This window comes from Alligator sinensis, unplaced genomic scaffold (genome assembly GCF_000455745.1).
Source record: "Alligator sinensis unplaced genomic scaffold, ASM45574v1 scaffold1584_2, whole genome shotgun sequence".
In the NCBI taxonomy this organism is placed as follows: Eukaryota; Metazoa; Chordata; order Crocodylia; family Alligatoridae; genus Alligator; species Alligator sinensis.
This window is the reverse complement of record NW_005842864.1, coordinates 194,769-218,319: the sequence shown is the minus strand read 5'-3', so window position 1 is coordinate 218,319 and position 23,551 is coordinate 194,769. Positions and strand designations below refer to the sequence as shown.

At 38.7% G+C, this 23,551-nt stretch overlaps 1 protein-coding gene across 1 annotated transcript in view; it reads left to right on the top strand.

Moving 5' to 3' along the window:
* Window position 1: 1 nt before the first annotated feature.
* The window catches only part of LOC102381261 (transmembrane 9 superfamily member 2-like), a gene marked incomplete at its 5' end in the record, with an annotated part of 39,160 nt that continues 15,610 nt past the window's right edge, over window positions 2-23,551 (top strand). Inside the window, 12 exons of the mRNA XM_006035663.3 lie at window positions 2-112; window positions 443-510; window positions 1,754-1,847; window positions 2,899-3,026; window positions 3,278-3,407; window positions 7,131-7,258; window positions 9,577-9,688; window positions 12,292-12,371; window positions 13,801-13,909; window positions 17,829-17,961; window positions 20,041-20,160; window positions 20,331-20,388. Of these exons, the coding sequence (XP_006035725.1) occupies window positions 2-112; window positions 443-510; window positions 1,754-1,847; window positions 2,899-3,026; window positions 3,278-3,407; window positions 7,131-7,258; window positions 9,577-9,688; window positions 12,292-12,371; window positions 13,801-13,909; window positions 17,829-17,961; window positions 20,041-20,160; window positions 20,331-20,388 (1,271 nt within the window). The remainder of the gene's footprint in view (window positions 113-442; window positions 511-1,753; window positions 1,848-2,898; window positions 3,027-3,277; window positions 3,408-7,130; window positions 7,259-9,576; window positions 9,689-12,291; window positions 12,372-13,800; window positions 13,910-17,828; window positions 17,962-20,040; window positions 20,161-20,330; window positions 20,389-23,551) is intronic.

Here is a 23,551-nt window from a genome sequence, read left to right as displayed (position 1 = left end):
CGCCCGCATCCTACTCCTGCTGCTGCTCGCGCCCCTCGCCCGCGCCTTTTACCTGCCCGGCCTGGCGCCCGTCAGCTTCTGCGAGCCGGGCAAGGAGGGCGACGGCTGCAAGGTGCCGGGCCCGGCCCAGCCTGGCGCTCCGGGGGGGAGGGGAAGTTGAGTGTGGGAGTGGGGGCAGGAACGGGGCTGAGGGCGGGGGGGCAGTCAAAAAATCAGTGAAAATGACATGTTTTGAGAGGGCACTCGCATCTACGCAGGGATGGGCTGATCTAAACCGACAGACGCGCTGGCCTAGGTGCAGCCTGGGGGGGAGGGAATCACCCCCCCGCCCCCCGGCCTGGGTCTCACTAGTTGAACAGTCTTTTCAGGTTCTTTATTTTTTTTCTGTATTCGTCTACCTATGATTTCTGTTTCGTTTTATTTGTCCTTCCCATTCTTTTAGTCGCTCATTGAGTTGTTTGTGAACAGACTGGACTCGGTGGAATCGGTCCTGCCCTACGAATACGATGCGTAAGTATGTGGCAGACGCATCCTGGCCTGTTTTCTCTCCTGCGCTTTCAATGCGGCGCGACCCCTTGTCACGCGACACCATGTCTGGGAAGCCTGAAAACATGATCAGACTAGGTGAAGGAATACATGTTTGTATTTCTCTGTCAGTAATTAATTGGGGACGGTGAAGATGAGGGGGCTGGGTTTGCCATGCCGTGCATCCCATTTGGGAGGTCCAGATGAATCTCTTGTCTAATCAAATTATTTATAGTTATTTAAAAAAAAAAAAAAAAAAAGGAAGTTTATTTGCTGGGAAACTAGAGGCTTTCGGTTTCTTTTTCTGTCTCTGTCCAAGGTGAACCTGAAAAGAAATGTGGTTTCCCACCTCTGACCTTTTGTTTAATTTCTGTTGCTGTTTGTTTCCGGGAGGTAGTATTGTGAAGTTTGTGGAATCCACTGGTGAATAACAAGTGAAACTCATAAATTTCACTGTGTGTTTGCTTGGTAGCAGCAGATTACTGGAGCTTGTCTCAGATTGCAAACAGAGGTAGCAATTATCTTTAATGTTGCACAGATCTCAGTGACTTAGGCCTGCATGCAGTTGGGGGGAAGCTCAGTCACTAGTGGCAAATATTTTTTTTATTATACCTTTTAGATACTTATATGTGAAAAGTAGAACCAGAATAGTTAGGTTCCTCGCCTTCTCCCCCAGTCTTCCTCTGTTTAAATACAAAAAAGTGCTGGAGGAAGTTGTAGAAAAACTGATAGCCTCATATTTTGCCTCCTAGTGTAAATACTCCCTGTTTGGAATGCACAAAAAAACCCGTGCAAATTAATTTTTCTCCGAAATGATATATTTTTATTATTCTTCCTTTGGCCTTGTGCTGTGGAAGGAACATAAACAGTGATTTACGTGATTATTTATTTATTTTTGGCTGAAGTTTGCCTAACCTCTTTACTTAAAACGTGTTTTGCAAAAGGCCCTGGCACTAAAACATGACTGTTTTATATCTAAAAGAAATAATACTTATTCTAGGGAGTGTCCTGGAGGGCAATTGACATTTTATATACAAATGATCTAATCTCTTTGAGATTAGGTTGTTTGCTTTTGTTTGTTGTTAATGGAAATGGATGTTAACCATTGGTGATAAAAGGCATAAAGACTCCAATATCAGGGATGTGGTTTAATGAACAGACTTCTTTTAAAACTAAATTTCGGCTGAAGTGGGTTTGTATTAAGGATTTTTTTTTTCTTTTTCTTTAGTTTTGATTTCTGTCAAGATAAGGAAGAAAAAAGACCTTCAGAAAATCTTGGGCAAGTCCTTTTTGGGGAGAGAATAGCATCATCACCATACAAGGTTATTCCAGCCCTTGAACATGACAATATTGTACTCGATAGTTACACTCTCAACTCTGCTCAGCCTTTCCTTTGGTTAAGTTCAGCGGACTGAAAGCAAGCATGAGTTTTGGACTGTTAGTGTAATGTTGCATTTCTTTCTTTATAAAATGTTTTTGCTTACCATTCAGTAAGTTTCACATCTAAGAAAACCTCTAAATGCTTTTTCCCAAGAGTACTCAATGTTATGTTTATTTTATAGAGAATATTCAAGTAGAAGTCCTCATATGAACAAAATTTTGGTTAGTATGCAATGGAAATTGAGACAAACTAATCTACTCTACCAGTATGCATGCACTTTTAAAAAACTATTTATGATGTGGCAATGCAAATGTAGAGAATTTTGACATCCTATTTGTTTCCCTTTGACATAGCCCACAAGCTATGTAGTATCTTCTTATTTTAAGTATTGCTTGTCTACACTAGGACTTCTAATTGTGCCTTTTACACCTGCTAGCTGACAATTGTAAGTTCTGACCTATTTTAAATGTGTGCAGACTTTTTTTTTCGTAATGGAAAAGTGCACTTCAGCTGGAAAGGTTCATCATCTTCCTGTATTTTGGCAACAGTACTACTGTAGGCTCTTAGAGCATCTATCTGTGATGAGTCTAAAAGCTTACATTGAAATCTGGATGTTGTTAATAACATTTGAAATGGATGTTGTTAATAACCTAATTTCCTGATGTACTGTGTTGAGCAAAACTGAGTGGGGGAGAAAGGAAAAAGTATTTATATAATTCTACCAGTTTTCAACTGAAAAAATCTTACTGTTAACATATCATGTATTTGTATAATTCTGACTGGAGGTATTATGCTTTTAAGAGTGAGCAATGTTTTGGACAAGACACCTGGAAATCTTGATTCTTAAGCTGAAGCTCAGTATGAAAAAACAGACTGACTTCAGAATTTTTTTTTTAATCCTGAAGGGCAAGGATCTGGATGGGAAAAGACTTTAAGAAGGAATGTTGGAAACATAATTTTAAAATTGTGCTTTTTGTGTGTGTTTGTAACAGTTCAAGTTTAACAAACCTGAAACATGCAAGAGAGTTTGTATAAAATCGTATGACCCAGAAAATGCTAGTGACAGAAATAAACTGGAGTTTTTGAAGAAGGGAATGCAGCTGAATTATCAACATCACTGGTGAGTTCAGATATGCTCTTCATTTTTCATTTTGTTGCTTGTAGTTAATTTAACACAACATAATTCATTGTTCCAAATGGACACATTCATGCTTGCTATCTCATAATTATTCTGCAACATAATGTTCATTATGACCTAATGAAAACCCTGTGGCCTTTTTCCTTGAATATTGCATACCAATGTAACAATGAAGGAACAACTAGATAACATTTCTTACTGAGGAACTGCCTGTTTAAAATTTTTTTGTCTAGGATTATTGATAATATGCCTGTAACATGGTGTTATGATGTGGAAGATGGACAAAAATACTGTAATCCAGGATTTCCAATAGGATGTTATGTTACTCCAGCTGGCAGAGTTAAAGATGCTTGCATTATCAATGTAAGTGGTGAGAGCTTATTTTTTTTAATATAGCCAGATTCAACTTCTGCAAAGCTGTAGTGTCAGTCAGCGCTTGTGTTCTTTCTGGTACTTGTTAAGCTTTCTTTTCCTTTGTTAAAGAACCGGGTGCTTGAGGAGTCCAGGACAGAAGATCTATAGAACAAGTGTAAACTGTAAAACACAGTCGGAAACATGCAATCACATATTTATAAAGCTGTTGTAAACAATATAGTTAATGGTGCAAAACGGCTTCATTGATCAGTTTTTGCTAACACATTGTTTTTGAAATACATTTTGGAATGATAGCTCATGTTTGGTCTCCAGCAGCAGGATATTTTTTTTCCTAAGGGTTGGGCAGTTCAAGATGTACAAGGGTAAAACTCCACTCTTCACATAGGTTAATGCCATATTCTTCCCTGCCCCCTTGCTAAAGAAATGGTGAAGGTGTAGTCTGCAGTGAATCTCATGCAGGTAAATACCTACCCCCATGTAAAGCCCCGTTACCTTAATAATGCTCTGTCTGCACATAACTTGTGGTGTGTTTGTTAGGAAATAAACGTTTCCGTGAATACCCAGGGATGGATATTGAAGTGTCAGTTGCAGAAAGTGTAGCATTCGGGGAAATAAGAACTTAAAACACCAGGTTCATTCTGAATGCCGAACAGCTTTGACAAAGAAAATAATTCTATTAGCAGGAAGCTGAAGGGAGTGGAATTTGGTGGCACAATGAATGATGCACTAATATTTTTGGGAAGTATTGTCACATAGCCACAAGAAAATAATTGTATACAGCAGTGGATTTTTACCAGCAACTGGCCAGCATGTTATTAGTACAAAGCTTATTACCACAAAAAAGTTTCTTTGGTTTTGATACCTAAGTAACACTGAACTGCATGTTGTTCTCTCAGCAAAATCCAAACCTGTTTCCAAAGTGCGTTCCAGCATGTATGCTAGCTGTGCTGCACCATAAGTAAAGTATTCGGACAAATTATCAGGCTACAGATAAATTAATCCATTGATATGGCATGGTGTCAGGAAGGAAACTAGCATCTGGGCACAGAAGACCATCTCGCAGGCCTTGTGAACGTAAGGTTGACATGCATGTTTTAGGGAGTGTCAGTATTTTCTGAGGGCACAATCAAAATACATATTCCATCTTGCCTAAATTCTGAAGAGTTAGCACTCATAATAATAATAATTAATAATAGCAGCATAACATACCAAGACCTGCTATGAATGCAGGGCTATACAGTAATTGTGATGTTTTTTGTTTTTAGCGTCCGCCTAATTTCCTTACACTGCTCAAAGTCTGATAGAGAACAAAACGGTCACTACAACCATGGATTCTGGAGCATTGTAGCAAAATGCCAGAAATTAGCATTGTCATTAATACTATGGTTCTAGTCACAGTTGGGAGGAAGAAACTAGATGCACTAGCTCTTAGATGGTTGATTTTTTTTTTTTTTTTTTCTCCCCCCCCCTCCACCCCCTGTCTTCCAGCGTCAGAACTCCTTAACTGGGTTTTTGCCTGTAACTGTGTCAGTCTAAGGACATGGGCAAGCCAGGGTTCTTTGGGTAGATGTGATATCTTTTATTAGACCAACTGAGTAGTTGGGGAGAGAGGGTTGTTTTCTTTTGGGTGCAGTCATCCTTCTTCAGGCATACAGAGTCTCTGCTGTTCTGAGACTCGAAGGAATGAAAGAAGCTAAAAGGATGACAGCACGTCAGTGAGCATGTAAACAGGTGGAAATTAGGAAAACAAAAAGTAGAGGGGGCGGGCAGGGAAAGCCAAAGATAAGTAAGGGAGACTCTCTACAGGAGTAGATTGTAGATATAGAGAAGAGATCTGTCTGTGAAAAAAATAAATAGCTGGAAATTAGGAAGACAAAGGGCAGAAAAGGAGGGGAAGAGAAGGGATGGGGGAAGAAAAGTATGAGAGATCAGGTCTGGCAGGTACTTGGTGAATCAGATGTCAGGCAGGTTGTAATGTGTCATAAATCCAATGTCTATACTGGGTGCATGATTTTTGTATCCAGTAGATTTATGAAGTGAAGTTCGTAGACTCATCTACGAAAGGTGTTTTGTAAGTTCTCTTTGAGGACTAGAACTGAGAGCTCAGAGAGGCAGTGATTGTCCTTTGAGAAGTGTGCACCCACAGGTAATTGGGTGTTCTTGTCTTTGATGGATTTTCTGTGTGCGTTCATTCTGGTGCACAGTTGTTGTTTGGTTTCTCCTACATATTTTCCATTGGGGCATTCAGTGCACTGGATGAGATGTATTACATTTCTAGAGGTGTAGGTATAAGATCCAGGACCGGTGATGGTTTTGTTGTGGGGTGTAGTTGTGTTGGCAGGTCTTGAATTCGCCCCCTCTCCGAGCTCTCAGTTCTAATCCTCAAAGGGAATTTACAAAACATCTGATTCACCAGGTACCTACCAGACCTGATCTCTTACATTTTTCTCTTTCCCCTCTTTCTCCCCTCCTTTTCTACCTTTTTGTCTTCCTAATTTCCGACTATTTACTTTTTCACAGACTAGATTTTCAAGGTAGAAAAGAGGCACTGCTGTAAAGTCTCCCTTACTCACCTTTGGGTCCCCCCCCTCCCTTCCCTGCTCTACCTTTTTGTTTCCCTAATTTCCACCTACTTACCTTCTCACTGACATGCTGTCAACCTTTTAACTTGTTTCATTTCTTGGAGTCTGAGAACAGCAGACACTCCCTGTGCCCGAAGAAGGGTGATTGGACTGGAAAGCTTGCAAAAAACTTTTTTCCAACTACTCAGTTGCTCTAATAAAAGACACACATCTACCCAAAGAACCTTGCCAGAACTCTTTAATATTACGTCTGTGAGTATTGTGGGAGAATGTTTATCTGAAAGTTTTGGGGTCAGGGACAGAAACATCCATGCAGAAAAGGATGCCGAGCAAGACTTTTCTTCCTACATGAATAATCAAACAGTGCTTTGGAATGCAAGTCTTGTTGTTCAGGATAATTTAACTAATAGGGGAAGAGGTTGGGTGAGTTAGAATTATTTTCTGAAAGCACTGAGTTATTAACCTCAATGGTGGGTGATGCAAAGACTTTGGGACAAGTTATAAGCAAACAAATTTGGAGTGACTGGGGGAGGGGGAGAAATTCAAATACCTTTTTAATAACAGCAGGCCTTGTCCTCACTAGTGAACTAAATAGTTGTAATTCAACCTCATTGCTTCCTTTTTGGGGGTTGTTAAGAAAAGCAGCCACTGGTAGCAAAGGTGCGATTAACTCTGGCTACAGAATTTTCTGGTCACATCTGCACTGCTACTTCCATCATTGCTGCCAGTTTTTAGTGTGGGTTTAACCCAGGCCACCTGGGGCAGCAGCTTTGTTTAGAGGCAGTAGCAGACGCATCTCTGAATGTATTTGGTTTAGCTACCAAAGGGGAACATTGTGTCTCATTTTTGTGGGTTCCATACACATTCTGCATCTGGACTGGCATCTTTAGCACAATATCTTTGTAAGGCTAATTTTAAGCTCTTTCAAATCTAATTTTGAGATGCAAAAATTATCCTTTGCTCTTTTTATTTACTCTGCTTTTATGGTTTGTTATGCAGCTGATGCTTTTAGTTGTGCATAAATGATTCCTCTGTCACTTTTTGCCTTGTCTTCTATTTTGACATTAATCGTTCAGTATTGTGCATCATCTTCTGTTGGAAAGGTTTTCAAACATTTAATGTTTTTCAGGCTGAGTTTAACAAGAAGAGCACTTTTTACCTCTTTAACCATGTTGACATTACCATCATGTACCATAGCGGGAAAGATGAAAGCTGGCCTGGAGCAAGGCTGGTGATGGCAAAACTGGAACCAAAAAGGTAATTGCCACTTTTTAATATATAGCTAGCAAAATCACAGGTTCATCTTGGTGGGAACCCAGTTTTGTCCTTTTTGAAGAGCTAGCTGTGCTCAGTTAACCATTAAAACTCTTGTAATACATCAATATGTTCTTATATAACTACACTGGAGTAAAACTTATTTACTGGGTAGGGGCTGCTGCTGCATTAGGACTAAATATCCATATTTTCACTTTTCTTTAGGGATGTCAAAGTGGGGTGGAGGGAGGCAAAATACATTATTTGGCGCATCAGGCTCTTCTCCCACACCACTGTCCAGCACCATTGATTGATTGACTGACTGCATCTTCTTTCATCTGTTAAGATGATGGATGGCCATGTGGAGAAATAAACGTTTCTGGTTTCTTGTTACCAAATTAATTTCTTAGCCTGTAAGCCCTCATCCTTATAGCATTTAAAATCCTTGTTTTTAAGTGTTTTGGGTGCTATAATTTGGAGAGTAGGACTCTTCTATCCTTGCACAGCTGTTGTATAGAGTTGGGAAAAAAAAGTCATACTCATCTACAAAGCAGCAAAATAGCTAAGGAGGCTAAAGGAGAAAAGAGCAGGGTTTTTTGTTCACTTTACACATTGATTGTACTTGCAACAGTAGAAGCTTGCATAGTTTCAAAGGTCAGGAATAGACTGAAATGATGGTTACTCTAGTTTATGGACTAGTCTATGTGGATGGGTGCCAAAACCAACAGTAAGTAGCAGTTGCAGTTCTGTGCTTGTACAACCTAAATGTGTGCGTTAAATATGCACTTAGATTACATGATCATAAACTTTTTCAGCTACAGTTCATAAGCATTGCTGGAAGGTTATAACTATGTTCAGCACTGGGCACCTATACATAAGAAGCGAGGCTGCTTGGAGTCGCCATAATTACAATGTAGTGGAGCAGGTTCAATTAATCAAGTCTGATGGAGCGTGGTAATTATCGCACTCCAGCACACTCCAACATCTTGTGTATCAGCATCCCCGTGCTTAAAAATGGAGGCAGTGGCGCTTTAACTAAAGCTCATTGGACGAGCTTTAGTTAAAGTGCCCCACTGCCATTTTTAAGCACGGGGACGCTGATGCACAAGACGCTCTGGGCGCTTTAATTAGTGCTGCTCTAATTAAAGGCCTCCCCCTTCCTCCTGGAGCACAGGGATAAATGCCCTGTATTTTTAATTTTACTGATCTAGTAAAATAGTAATATCCTTCTTAAGTAAAGGTTTATTTCTATCCTCCCTCTCCAAATTTATTTAGTTAAACAGCCTGGGGCAGATTTTGTCATTTCTCATTTTGATTAGTACGTTATTCTGAAACAGAATTGGGCATACAGTATTTGAGTAATAACATATAACATATAAGCAGTAACTTGACTGTACTGCTGGACAGACCACAAGGGGGCATAGTTAGGTTGCACCTGTACCGTTACTGTTCTTATGTTCTGATTTGGTCACTTAAACCAAGTTCTCCTGGTGCAGTTTTATATCTGGACTTTCCTAGGCTTTTATGAAAGAAGTCTAGAAATAGTCTAGACTTTGTAGCTTGGTTGGCATGTAAATATGCAGTATGAACATAGGCTCTGTGAGATGGAATTAGCAACGTTGTACATCCTGTACATTTGCTATCTTGAGAGGTTCAGAGAGATGAGGAGTCATTCTTATGCAGTCTTTGAGTTCTGTATTGTCTTTGTCTTCAGGGACTGTGAAGTCCACCTTACAGCATGCAGAAACCCACTCTTAGCCACATACCTTGCAAGCTGCTTAGGACCCATGTAGCTCAGATAGATGGACCCATGTTCCATGAAGTTGCAGTTCAATTTCCGGTGCATAGCATGGCCTTCTCTGGTAACACACATCATAAACTTTGCAGATATCTGCCTCTGAGAGGCCCTGAACAAATCCAGGACATCCTTCGAGAAGCCCATGATTATTGTATTGGTTCAGATAAATCTGATTCCGTTTGTACAGTCACATAGTACTTTTCACTTCTGTGGCATGTTTTAACTTTGTCTCCTCATCACTTCTGCCTGAAGAGCTATTGCAAGAAAAGTGAATAATGTGTTACCGTATGTGCCCTTTTTCTTTGGATTCAAAAACATCCAAATCATGTCAGCTCAGACTACAAAAAGGGGTGTGGCTGGTAGAAAGTTGTGGTTTCAAAGAAATCTGAATAGTTATTGCAAAAAGATACAAAAAATAGTTGGCAAGAGTGTTTTATTTATTAGTCCATATTTTAATTGTGAAGCAGATCTCTACTCAACCCAACAGGTATGAATCTTATTTAAAATCTTTTTGTTTTGCTAGCTACAAACATACAGATAAAGACAACTTAAATTGTCAAGGTCCTCCCATGGAGATCCCCAGAGATTTCACCAGCAAGCTGGATCTGATCTACACTTATTCTGTGACATTTGAAGTAAGTCTCTAGAAATTATTACCAGGACACACAAGTCTTTGGAGCTGTGCGCGTGGTTTTTTTCCCCCCTCTCCTCCTAGCAGTTTTGTTTGCTTAAGATAAATGTTTACTGTTCACAAAAATATTTTGCAGTAGTGAAAAGCTTTCTGAGGAACAGCTTTTAAAAGCAACACATTTTGTAGCTATAGAGGTATTAAAGTCCAGCACCAAATCCCAGAATGTAGTAGGAGAGTAGTGTAGTTCTGTTCTAAAAAGCAGCTTCCAGATAAAGAGATTTCTAATGAAAAGTAAGAAGACTTTGACGACAGTCCTAAAATTGGAAGTCCAATTGGTTTATTTTTAGTAATGCATGAATATTCTGTGAGTCAGTCTGTGCCTCTGGCTGCAACAGAACAAATTTGAATTTTTTTGACACTTTTTTTTTTTTTTTTTTACTAATAGCTTAGACAGTGGATTTGTATAGGATGCTTTGGATAGGGATGATACTGTCTGAGGCAGGGGGTTGGACAAGATGCCCTCTGGAGGTCCATTCCAGCCCAACTTCTCTCTCAACAAGAATCATAGAGAAGTAGGGACAGGATAGGATCTTGTAGGGATAAAGGTAACATTTTTAAAAATAAAACTTAAATTTGGCATTAAAATGAATAGAACCTGAATTAACACACAGCAGGTCTCTTAAAGTCGATTCCTTTCCACACCTGAATTAACACACAGCAGGTCTCTTAAATTTGATTCCTTTCCCCAGCCACTATTCAGTTGCACAATTCAAGTGATCCTCATTGGAAGAAATATGTGTATAACCCTACCTAGAGACATGTGGGGCTTTGTAATCTACCTCAGGGGTGGCCAGCTTGTGGCACACGTACCCTGGCCAGCCTCTGTGGCACCTGGCAGGTCAGGGATGGGGCAGGCTTTATGGCATCCTGGTTGGCAGGAGGTAGAAATTAGAGCAGGGGGTACAGGGTAGGAAGCAGGGAACAGCAGCAGATTGGGCAGGCGAAGGGGATCAGAGCAGCACTGGGGGAGGGAATAAGGGGAGGGTGGAGCTAATTGTGGCATGCCTGCCAAAAAGGTTGCACCCCGTATTGATCTACCTAGTTTTTTCTCATGCTGGTTTATAGCAAGCTTATTTTTTGGTTCTTCTCTAGTTTTGTTTGCTATCCTGTTTATTTTGAAAGTGCCTTTATTATAATTTCATGCACTTCCGTGCACACTTGAATTTCATTAGGTGGTGGATTTTCAGACTGTCTGAGATTTGTCTTTTGCTTATTACTGGTTAGGCAGTAGCGAATCGAGCTTATTTGGTGACTATGTTTGCCCCAGTTTGAAAAGTCAACTTTCTCAGGGAATGAGGAGAGTTCAGTTTTAATATGTTGCTTCAGACCTTGGTGCCTGTGTTCTAGCCAGCCTGTCCTAAAAGCATGTCAGTTCTGATTTGTTTTCGTGATGTAAGACCCTGGTCCTTTAGGGATTGGATGGAGACCACCAGCTTATTTTGTGTTGGCAGCCAGACAGCCGTCATATAGTCATAGCTTTCACTCTTTACCAAATTGAATTTGATTTGAACCGGTGACCTCAAGGTGCAAGGTTCCAGATCCTATTACTTTTCTCCCGAGCCATCCTGCGTCCCTTTTGCCTTGCTCCATGAATGAGCCTCCTGTCTGTTAACTCTGGTGCTTAAATCTTTGCGATTAAATTGCAACATGTAACTGTAATGTCAGCTTTGCTTAGTAATTCATAAAATGTGTTACACACTTGAAATATCTATGCTGCTTTCAGCCAAGGAGCTTCTAAAGTATAATTATTGCCAATTCAGATACTTCCAGCAGATGGCACTGTGTACATCTTAAATACCATGTATATTTAAAATTGACTGCTACTCTATTTTTAGTCTTATATTTGGGATAGAATAATATATGGCTCTCAATATGTTGCTTTACATCACCAGTTCTCAAAACACTTCTAAAGGAGGCATGTATGCGGCAAAATATTTGTTTTTAGGCCTAAAGAAGGATATTGCAGCTAAAACTTCTTAACTGATGCCAGTAATAGTTTCTTTTGCATCCAAGACACTTGCTATTTAAAAGTAAGCTAAGCACGTTGATACGATCCAATTGTTGATACGCAGCGCAGCATCTTGGAAAGTTTTTTAAAGCCAAGATGACAATTTTTTTAATTAAACGTAGATTCCTTGAGAGCCAGCAGTTATATTTGGTGGTCACAATTGTGTACCTGGCAAATGCAGAAAGGTGTGAACTTGCTGCAAACACCTTGTGAACATGCTGTGGTCTGAAGAAATGGGACTTTGTGGTCACAAAAGTACTTGGAACAAACAAAATAGAGAGATGAATGAAGATTTCAGTACTTATAGAATTTAAGTGCTGTATGGGTCATATTGAAGAGAAGATGACACATGTTGGTAGACTTAAACAGAAAATGATCATTTATGAACAAGAAAAAGATACCATGGTTGTAGTCAACAAGGGTGAATGGTAAGTTTGAACCAAATAGTTGTGCAAGCTCACCAACTTTAGGAGGCATTGCTGAAAACTTTTACTCGTTAAAAGTTATGTTTTGCTTAGTTATTTTTTCTTTGCTTATAGGAAAAGAATAAGATTAGGTGGGCTTCCAGGTGGGACTACATTTTGGAGTCTATGCCACATACCAACATTCAGTGGTTTAGGTAAGACTTTTAATTTGTGAAATGAATACCTTGTAGCAAAGCACAGAAAGTGTAACTTTTACTGTGGTAAAAAGAAATCTCTTAGTTTTCAGGCAAGCAAACTCTTCTTGTTTCCATATGTGGAGTAACTTTTATCAGTCTTCAGTCTCTTGGGACCAACTGCAGTATTGCATTTCAGTAAAGGAATGTGCCATTAGTATCCAAAGGCAAAGCAACTTCTAGGCTTTTATTTCTACTTTTTTACTCTACAGAACTTTTGAGAAGTTACTGCCCATCATTTTTCTTACCATTACTGTCTGGCTTGCCCTTGCTGCCAAATACAAGATATCTATTTATCTATATATCTGGATTTGCTTTTTCTTTAATATTAGAAGCTACCATTAAATGCACAATGGACAGTCCGTCAGTTTGTGTTTTTTAGTAAACAATATACCCAGAGTTATTGATTACTGTGTAAATCGTATGCTAATCTGTAAAGAAGAAAATGCTTTGCTATGCAGAAATTTTGAAAATGGGCAACATAACTAATTTAAATATTGAATATGTAACTGGAGCTGTTTTATTAGAACGGTGCTGGCTTGATGCATCTCATGCCCCATTTGAGTCTAGCATTCTTTGACCATTAGGAGAAGAGAGTCTTTCTGTTTATATGAAGGGAGATTATTTCCACGTGCTCTTTGAATATTTGTTACATAATTATACAAAGCCTAGTAGACTACCTTTTTATAATGAGAAATTAGTCTTGCTGTCCATTTTCAGAATCTCTCTTGTCTGTAGTTAGTACTTGAGAGTCTGAGCCCCTTCTTTATAATGTCTTCTATCTGATCCTAAACTAGAAGTCTTAGTTAAAGGAAAGAAACCTCAAAACTTAGAACTAGCATGAAGCAGGGTTGTCTGCTTATCAGTGTTTTGTGCCGCTCAGTTGTATATTGGGCACCTAAGATCCAAACTTCTGTGAGTATTCATTTGCTACAAGCAGTACCATTTGATTTAATAGGAAAGAGCCTCTGCTCAAACTTGTGACCTTCCTCTAAATCGTTCAGTTTTTCTTACCCCAGCAGTAGGTTTTAGAAGCATTTACAGTACACTCCTAAAACTAGCATAATAGAAAGCACACGACTAGTTGTGCTTGATAGATTGAAAACAAAGAGATATTGTATTTAATTGTCTTGTCAGTAAACAGCAGATCATAAAATGCTATTCTCTGTGTTCCTAGGCAGTCATTAAGCAACTCATAGCTTCTATTATAGTTTGTTTTTTGTGTAGGAAAACATTAAAGTTAAAAGATGTGATGAAGGCTTACATAAGAAATTGGTATCTAAGTCTATGCCACAGACTTTAAATATGCATATTTGTGTGACTTGTGGTATCCGTTCTGGAGTCTAAAAAAGTGGATTGAAACTTTGTCTTTTTTTTTCTTTTTCTACAGCATAATGAATTCCCTCGTAATTGTTCTCTTCTTATCTGGCATGGTGGCTATGATCATACTGAGGACTCTTCATAAAGATATTGCAAGATACAACCAGATTGACTCTTCTGTGAGTAAGAATTACGGTTTTTAGATGAGGTCTTGTGCTAGGGATGGTATCCAATCTACTAACTGCAGTTCTGAATGTAGTTTAGGGGGAAGTGCAGTATAAGCAGTATATTATGTGTAATAAGCAGGGATCCTGGTTTTCTTAGATTTTAAAAGTCCCCTATTTTTGGACTAAAAAAAGTAACCCCAAATCCACATTTTTTTTTTTCTGATTTTAAAATAAAACTATATAATGTTTCATTTTATTCACGGAAAAATGTGGATTTGGGGTTACTTTTTTTAATCTGAAAATTGTTTTTGTTTTGCTTTGTTTTTTAAATCAGAGAAAACCAGGATCCCTGGTAATAAGTGGCTTCTTGAGCAGGCAGATCTATGTTGGTAACATCCCATTAAGGCCAGCATTAATTGGCCTTAATGAGAGCTGTTCATCTATAATGCAGTTAAATGTAAAGGTGGTAAGTCTTTGAGGAATATGGAAGACCTCCTTTAGATGCTGGTCCAATTACATGGAAACAGTCTGGGAAATGATGCTTTTTGGAGTCAGAGGCCCAGGAGAGAAAATTCTATAATCAATTTATGATTGAGTAGAATGCAGATTTGTTTTCTTGTAAGAGCCTCTTGGAAGTTCATTTGGATGGATTTTGGGGCATGTATGTCCAAGAATAAAAACTTCGTAAATTCAGCAGCTAGGATTTCTGTAGAGTCTCTGTATACAAAATTGGATTCCAGTAAGGCCCAGCCCCTCTCCTAAAACCTCCGTTCCAGCTGCTTAAACTCTGTAGACTCTTGTTCTGCTTCTGAATAACTAGAATGCACCAAAGAGCCACAGAGTAAAAAAGGCCTCAGAATAACAGATAGAAACAGGTGATTCATGCTCTCCAGAAGATGTGGTAGAGGGTCATATGTGCTTCACCTTTGTAATAAAGTAGTTCATTGGAGTATGTTTTCAATAGACTCCTGCTGTGTTTAGTTATTTTATGCTTAGGTAGGTGAATGTTTGAGCACTGGAATTGTTGGGAAAACTGCATCAGCGATGGATTTTGGAGGCTGCCTTTCTAGTTCCACATAGTGACCAAAGCTTGTTGCCATCTCGCTGTTAACTTGTTGCTGATCTTCCATTTCATTCCTAAAAAATGCAGATCCTGGTGGTAACTGCCTAGATCCAACATGTGCCCATGACTGAAAGGGAAACTTACCTAGAATAAGTCCGGATAATTCCTCCAGACCAAAATGAGATGAGACAACACTGTAGAAGTTCATGTTGCCCCTGCCATTTAGCAGTTTTGGCTGAATAATGTAAATTGGAGGCAATATTTTTTTTCTCCCCCAAAATGACTTGCGATTAACAAATGCTACACAATGAATGCAGGAGCCACAGTTCTTTTCTGTGTGTATACTTTCTTCTTTTCTGATGGATGGTGTCTTTTGTCAGCGTAAATCCAGACAGAGTAATTTTAAAAAAATAGAAATATTCCACATCCTCTTCCTGATCACTTCTGTAAAATTTTCTGTGGTCTCTTAGTAACTTTTTTTTTTCAGTATCTTACTACTGTGTCAGTTTGTCAAGCTGGCTGTTCTTTTACCTTGATGAAGAGTGAGATTTGTGAAAAGTAGATTAGTTTTACTGGGTCAGGTAGGAGAAAATTTACTTACAAAAAGCTCCTAATTATATTACTGCTTTGTAAGACTCAGATATATTGTGACTTATGGAGCTGAATTACAAGTAATAGTTCAGGGGAGGGCACAGATTGAAGGAAGAGAGATATTGAAGCTAATGTCTCATTTATTTCTTAAAAATTAGTATTCCCACTTCAAGGCAGGTAAAAGCATAAGATGCTGAGTGTGTATGTGTAATAATATGTGTATGGAGCATTTCAACTGGGTTCCAACATGTTGCTAACCAAGTATGCAAAACACAGAGGTTTTAATTGTGAGGTTTTAAAGATACAGCTAGGGTTAGATTTGTTTTAGAGTTCAAACCTTTCAGAATTCATACTGTTGAATTTTCCTCCCCAACCATAAGATTTTTAAGGGGGTACGGGTGGAGGGAAGGCATGAAGAGTCTTGTAATCATGGTTGCAGGAGCTTTAAGAAAATGGCATTAGATATTCTGAAACTTGTGATTAAAATTTGGGAGGTAGCCACATGGGGTCATGTGTAATGCAAGTGGAGGCTTCCGGTGTTTTATCATATAGTTAACATCATCTCTCTATTCCTATATAATTGTACCAAAACATGCTTTTCTTCTGGGGCATATCGCAATACTGTACCAAAAATGATGCATTTGCCCATATGTAGCAGTTGTGCATACATGTAGTTCTATGTAAACATGTGTGGGACTTTTATACGCACACACGTACATACATATGTCTTGAAGCTTTTGTGTCTTGCTATGGATAATTTAAAAAATAAGTCTGAATATGTATGTAATCACAATGCCAAATGATGTTCTTTAATTCATCTGGCCTTTAAAGAGCAGTGTTACAGTCAAGACACAAGGTAAAATAAAGCATAAACAACACTCTCTTGTAAGCATTATTTCTACCATACGCTTAAGAGTACTCGTACTCTGTTTTTGTTAGGTAAAAATTTGCAAGCACCCCATAAGTCAGAGTACTGTTTTAAGAAGTGGTTTGTCATCATGTTATATATTTAGTCTTTCACATGGATAGCTAACTAGGAAGCTACAGGTGATCTGTGTATCAGTATCTGACACTACCAGTGGCAAGCACTATGAAGATTCCTAAACATAAATGGTATTTTAGTTCTTATAGTTAAACTACAGGCACCTCAACTGTGATTTGGAAATAATCAAAAGACTTGCTAAAAGTCTGTCCCGTAAGTGGAGGCGATGTTTTGGTTCATAGAAGACGAGAGACAAACTCAAGGTGTCCAACCTGATCTGGTAGCTTACTTTATTTGCTTCTTTAGCAGAAGGGGAAAGGACTTCTAGAGGAGAATTTATCGTGCTTTTGAGTTGTGGGGAATCCTAAGTCTAGACTCATGGTGTCCTTTTTTTTTTTTTTTTTCCCTTTCTTCATTTTAATCCTTGCTGTAAAACTGCCTTCTTTACATCTTAATAGCAGAGATCTTTCTCCTAGCACATCTCAACCTCCTGATTTAACTTTTTGTCCACCATGGCTGTACATAGTAACCAACGCTTCCAAAGGTGCCTGTTCCTGGCCAAGCTGCTGTATAATTACCCAGTTCTGCCTGCCTGCCTTCTCACCCTTATTTCTCCCTACCCTCCTCTCCCCCAAATACCCTTGGGTATCTTATTTTGGTATTAAACGCTCCAGTGAAATATCTGTTTCTGGGCTGGATGATCCATGGGAAAATAGCAGTTCTTGACTGTATGGAGTTTAAGTATATTTGTATTCATTAAGAATTTGCTGCTGCTTCATGCCTCCTGATAATGTTTCTTAAAACTCTGAAACCAAGTAAGTCCATTCAGTTTTTGGCCAGCATGTAGACTGGGCAGAGAAGAAGATATCCAGAGTATAAGGAGCAGAGATCTGTACTTGCAAAGTAAAGCAAAAAGATTGCACTTGTTCCTTTAGGATTACTATTGAGATGCTTTCTCATATAAGCAAAAGAGATAAATATTTAAATGCTTTAAACCAAAGCGAAGTGCAGTGATCTAAGTTAAACTAAATGAATGTTTACGTTGGCATTATGAGGTTTGTAGTTAATCACATTGCTTCTCTCCCCCTAAAAATAAGGATTTCATTGTAAATCTTTCTTTTTTTCTTTCTGTGAGCCATTAGGAGCTTGTAAAATCAGTGAGTGAATTGGATACCATGAGTCTGTTTTTGGAATCAAACAAAAAGTTAATCAAACTTTAAAAATGTGTTTCACATCTTGTATGAATTCACTGATTAATTCTTTATAATTGAAGAGTCTGTTCTCATTTTATGCAGGAAGATGCCCAAGAGGAATTTGGTTGGAAGTTGGTTCATGGAGATGTATTTAGACCTCCAAGAAAGGGAATGCTGTTATCTGTCTTCCTGGGTCAAGGAACACAAATTTTCATTATGACCTTTATTACTCTATGTAAGTAGCAACAAGTTATCAAAACTGCACCATTACAATTTACTGATGTAATCCATAAGAAACAAGAGAAGATTTCTGGTATAGCTGGTTGTCCTTATACTGGTGGCAAAACCTTTTCTTTTAATAAAAGGAAAAAATACAACACTTTTGAAATAGTAAGCCAGATCACTGCACTAATGCTATTGTAAGCCTTATAATTTTGGCCATAATTGTATTTGCAAGAGCAAATTCAGATACTAAGTTGGTAGAAATGAAGTTACTGATGTACAAATCCCTTACATAAAAATAATACTCTGTTCACATTTATCCTTTAGGGTTTGAATGATAGCAGGAGGCAAATGCAAGCTTGAAGGCATTTAATTAAAACTGTTTTCAGACCACTCTTCTTCTAGCATATTTGTTTCCACAGCCAGCAGTCATCTTGAAATAAGAGCTAATGCATGTGCCAGTAAAATGACAGACAGTACTTGGATTACTTGATGATCCTGGCATAAATACCTAGATCCATGCATAACATTTTAATCTGTACCAGATTAGTATGTCTCATTACACGTGCCCTGCCAGAAGCTCTTATATTTCCTTTTCTCACTTGCACATTAAATTATAGAAACACTGTGGCTTATGTATGAAGGTAAACTCTTACAAAAATGAGAAGAGTATGAACACTCTTTTTCTTATTAAGTTATTTGTTCAAAGTTAATATACTAGCAAAGTGTTACCTTTTGAATATCTTGATGCCAGGTGACAGTACATCTAGGTAAAAACAGTTGCTGTGATTTCTTTTTCTTTCTTGTTTTTTTTTGTTTGTTTGTTGTTGTTTTTTTTGGGAGGGGGGGCATTTGCCAGGGAACTTTTCCTGCTGTAAATAACATAGTAAAGAATGAAACTGGCCTTCCACAGTACTTTTTCACTTGTAAAAGAGGTTTAGACACAAGAGAACCTATGTGTTCTGCTTATGGTTTATAATAAAAAGTGTATTTGTGTGCTTATCCTAGATGTTTTTTAAATATATCTGTCATGTCTAGCAGTGCACTGTAAGTCTTTGGCCTTTTGATTCGGGTTTGATTCAAGCTTTAAACGTTACTGAAAAAGGATTGGGCAGTGTTGTGGCCTTTGACTCCCAATGAGCATGGTGTAATCAGCCCCTCGGTATAGAAAATCATTTAGACTTGCTCAGACTAGCTGGGGATAAACAGAAAATCAACTTTATGGGCAAGCTAGACCTTTTGTATTCAACATTTCAAAACTCTAGCATTTTGTTATTGCGATCTGTTTGTGGTATGAATGGTCTTTGGGCATATAATAGAAAACAAATCAGTAGGGTGTGGGTGAGGTGACAAGGCCTAATCCAGGCCCTTTAAGATTGCTTCAGGTTTTTTCCCCATCTGCTTTTAAAGCTCAGGTGTTTTATCAGTGAAAATGGTAATTTTCCTTACCATTCCATTATGCTTATTTTACCCAGAGTGAAAAAATTATTGCTTTTATGGTGTTAGCAGATCAGAATGTGAAATGTCTAACCCAACTTGATATATTCCTGGCCGGCTTGCATCTCGGAGAAAATTACTCGTCAGTGTTCTGGTTTAGCTTATCCTTTGCTCTATTTCTAATGTGATGCCATGTAATTAATATAAAAAGATGCCTTTTGTGTCTTGGTAAATCGCTTCATCCATATGATGGCTCTGGGAACCTGTTTCCAATTACAACAATTTCACAAACCACTAGTATGGTTTAGCATAAGAAATCTGTAGCATAGATGTTTTTCTTTAAGTCAGCTTCCAGCTGGAGATCAGGGTTAGGAATTGATGAACTCCCTTTCAGAGAATCTGTCTGGGCCTACTCTTACAGTTGAACAAACTTTGACAGGAATTTATTTTCAAGATGGTCCTGCTCCTTGTTCATAGACACTTCCTTTAGAGCTAGGCCACAGTAGGGTGCATGTTTTAGTGATCAGTCCATTTTCACACATACACCAAGGTTGTTATTTAAACGTTTGCCAATGAAATTGATAAATGTGGGCACTGTGGTATAGGTTAGCACACAGGGCACAAATGACCTAGTGTTTCTTTTCCCACCTTTTAGTTTTAGCTTGTCTTGGTTTTCTTTCTCCTGCCAACCGGGGAGCTTTGATGACTTGTGCGGTTGTCCTGTGGGTCTTACTTGGAACTCCAGCTGGTTATGTGTCTGCTCGAATGTACAAGAGTAAGTATGAACATTTGTTTGCTTTGACACCAGTGTGATTTAAAATCAGAATTACAAGGCGTAATGTGCAACTGAAGTGGGCATTTCAGATGGCAAACCTGTTACCTGCTGCACAATTTTTAAGAAGTACTAAGTTTGAAATTCTAGTAATTGTTTTTAATTTATTTCAGCATTTAGAGGTGAAAAGTGGAAGACGAACGTTTTGCTGACAGCTCTGCTGTGCCCTGGGTTAGTACTTTATTTATCCTTATGAGACTTCCCCCCGTATGCTCTCATATAGCTGAATGGCTCCATTGGCAATGTCTGTTTCTAGCCTAAGCCTCTCTCTTTTCCAGTGGGCTGCCTCAAGGGGCTCCCTTGAGTCTAAAAAGGTTGAGAACCACTAGTCTAGATGCTCATGTTTTATAGGATGTTCATCTTGAATGTTTGTGGGTACATACTGGACAGGCAATTCTGTCAGTACTCATGAGTAGGAGCTCCTGCTGTCATTGGAGCTGGTCATAAATTTTCCACTAAGTTTAGGGGATTGGGTTTGAGCCTTTAACTCTAGGTACACGTACCTTGCAGCGCCTGGTTCTTGGCTGGGCAAATCGGCATCTGCTGAGCTCCACACTACCACAGCTGTATTGTTATTGGTACTAAAGCGAGCTGGTTTTAAGTCACTTGGGTATCCCTGCATTTCACTCGAGTAACAATGGTGACTGCACTGTACCCACAGCCTGTGTTTTCTTGCAAATACTTTATCTTGCCTTTGTCCCCCGAGTGTATTAAAATGTTCCCCTGAAAGACCATGTAAAAGGGACACTGGAATCCTATCCAAAAGTCGTCTTGTGCAGCTACATTGAGTACCCTCTAAAAGCGACTAGGCTGTGGTATAGGGGGAATGATGTGGGGCTCTACTTGCATAGCTCTTACAATCGATATTACAAGCATCTCCTCTGGAAACTGCCTCTACCTCAAAATATCGTTATTTAAAAATAACATAGCACTCAAAATTGTACTGGAAACCTTTAAAGGTAATTTAATGTTGTCCTTTAACACAGAAGATTGCTGGCTGGAGGTAGTTATTGATACAGTGTTCATTGTGAGCTAGAAAGAAAATAGGTGCTATGATACACAGTGTGGACTCTTGGCATAGGAAATAGCTAAGGCAATTTATCCGATTTGTGTTCAGTAAATATTTTGAATTTGTCCTCAGGCTTTTTCTAGGTGACCTATTGCAAAATATTGCTTAGCAAGATATTTTTCAACACCACTTACTAAATTAAGGCAGACAACTAAAGTAGACCTAGCTGTAGAATCATAGAAATGTAGGGCTGGAAGGGGCCTCAAATAATTTTGTGGTTCAGCCCTCTGCACTGAGGCAGGATCAAGCATGCTTAGGCCGTCTGTGCTGGCTATTTTGTGTAACCTGTTTTAAACACTGCTAATGAAAGAGATTCTGCAACCTGCGTAGGTAGTCCTGTGTTTCACCACTAGAATAGTAAGTTAGATCCTTAAGATTCAAATTGAGATGACTCTTCTTGTGCTTCTTCCCCCAGAGGCCATGGAGAGCAGTTAATCACTCTCTCCTTTATGTGGACCTTTTACTTACTGGGAGGCTATTATCGTGTTCCACCTACAGACTTCTCTTTTTGTAGACTAAGAACACTCGTTTCCTTTAACCTTTCTTCCTAAGTGATCTTTTTTTGAACCTCTTGCTGTTCTTGTTGCTGAAAAAAAGCCAAACCAGGTGAATGTGAAAGCAGTGCCCCAGACAGCACAATCTAGCAGAGACCTTGCTAGTGTTGATGGTTCAGGCAGGTGCCATATGCCACTGGTTAGGATTCATATGGTGATTCTTTTAGACTGGTGGGAACTTTTAAAATGCCCTGGAGGTAGCGTTTAGTTTGGTGTAGCATATAGTGCTTTTCTACATCTTCAGTCACTATTTACTGGCCATACAGTGATGCATAGAAAACAGGTTGGTTGCTCTTCCATCTTGAGTAATGAAATATTGAGTTCAGTAGCTGGTGTGGCTGTAGTAAGAAGGGGGATGAGTTTGTTCCTATTGCCTCAAGACTTGCTTTTTATTTTTTCTGGAAGTGTCCAATATTCCTTAAGCTAGTGCCTTGAGTAGGTGAAAAATCTCCAACATACATGTCTCTGCCCAAGGTTGAGGAAAGATATAAATCTTTTCCAAAAGCATCCCTGCCAAAAATATAGACTTAATAAAACATGATTTGGTTTAGTAAACCAGAATTCGATCAGACAAAATGTAACGTGTTCTGTAAAGACTTGGTCCGTAGTTTTTCTATGTGGAAATTTATTCCCAAACAAAATGTGCTTCAGTCTCCCTGCTGTCATTTAGATATTATCTTGAGAGGGCAGAAAGTACTTATCTGTGGGGGGAAAAAAAATCACACTGATAATTTAAACTCCAGAATAAATTCAGTTTCACAGAGGAAGTAAAATGATTGGGAATGGTGAAATAAGAACAGATGTCTTGATTATGCTAGGCTAGTTCAGTAAATTTGCATAATGTCATAAACAGCCCTAGGCAGTTGTATGCTCAGTAGACTAATGAGAATGTATATTCTCACTTTTTTTTTTTTCTTCTAACTTTGGAGGGCAAAAAATCTGAAATTGGACTGCTAACATGGACAACTCTCAAAATATGCTTTACAACACTTATTTCCCTAGATCTGATTTAATACACATTTGGAGGATACTTACTTAGGAAATATCTGGGAGCAATTTGTGAAATAAAACTTTCATTTTTTGCAAATGTTTTTTTGGCTGGTAAGGCTCCTTCTGGCAAGAGATTTGCCCGTGACTTTCTTTAACTTTTTGTCCAGTATGTTGGACCATGCATCTTTCTATGAGATGAGTGTCAATTCTGCTTTGGGCATTCTTCCATAATGAGTCCCGGAGCGGTGCGTTTGGCAGTGGCGCTTCCGGAGACTGAGTCTTCTCTGATATGCTTCCTGTTCCTTGGGTAGTAAAAATCCAAGCAGGCTCCCATACCAGGTTTCCAAGCAATGCATTTTTTTATGTGTAGGATGCGATTTGTTTGAAATCTTTTAATTACTTTTCTCAATAATTTTAAAATCAGATTTTAGTGTCAATGTTTCCTTACGATTTTCATAAATCAAAAGCAGTTGGGAAGGATGACACATTTTCTTGAAAGCTAGGGAGAACACCATTGAGGTGGCAGTACAAGAAATTGTTTGCTTCCTAGCATAGACTAAAAATGCAGGAGGCTGTCAAGTAAGAGGACGTTTGACGTCTAAAAAACCACTTGTTAGGGCTTAAGAAAATCTGCCTAGCTTGGGTTTTCTCTCTACAGATATTTAAAGAAATGGAAGATGCCCGGCTGATTGAACTGAATAAATAATGCACTGTAATTTTA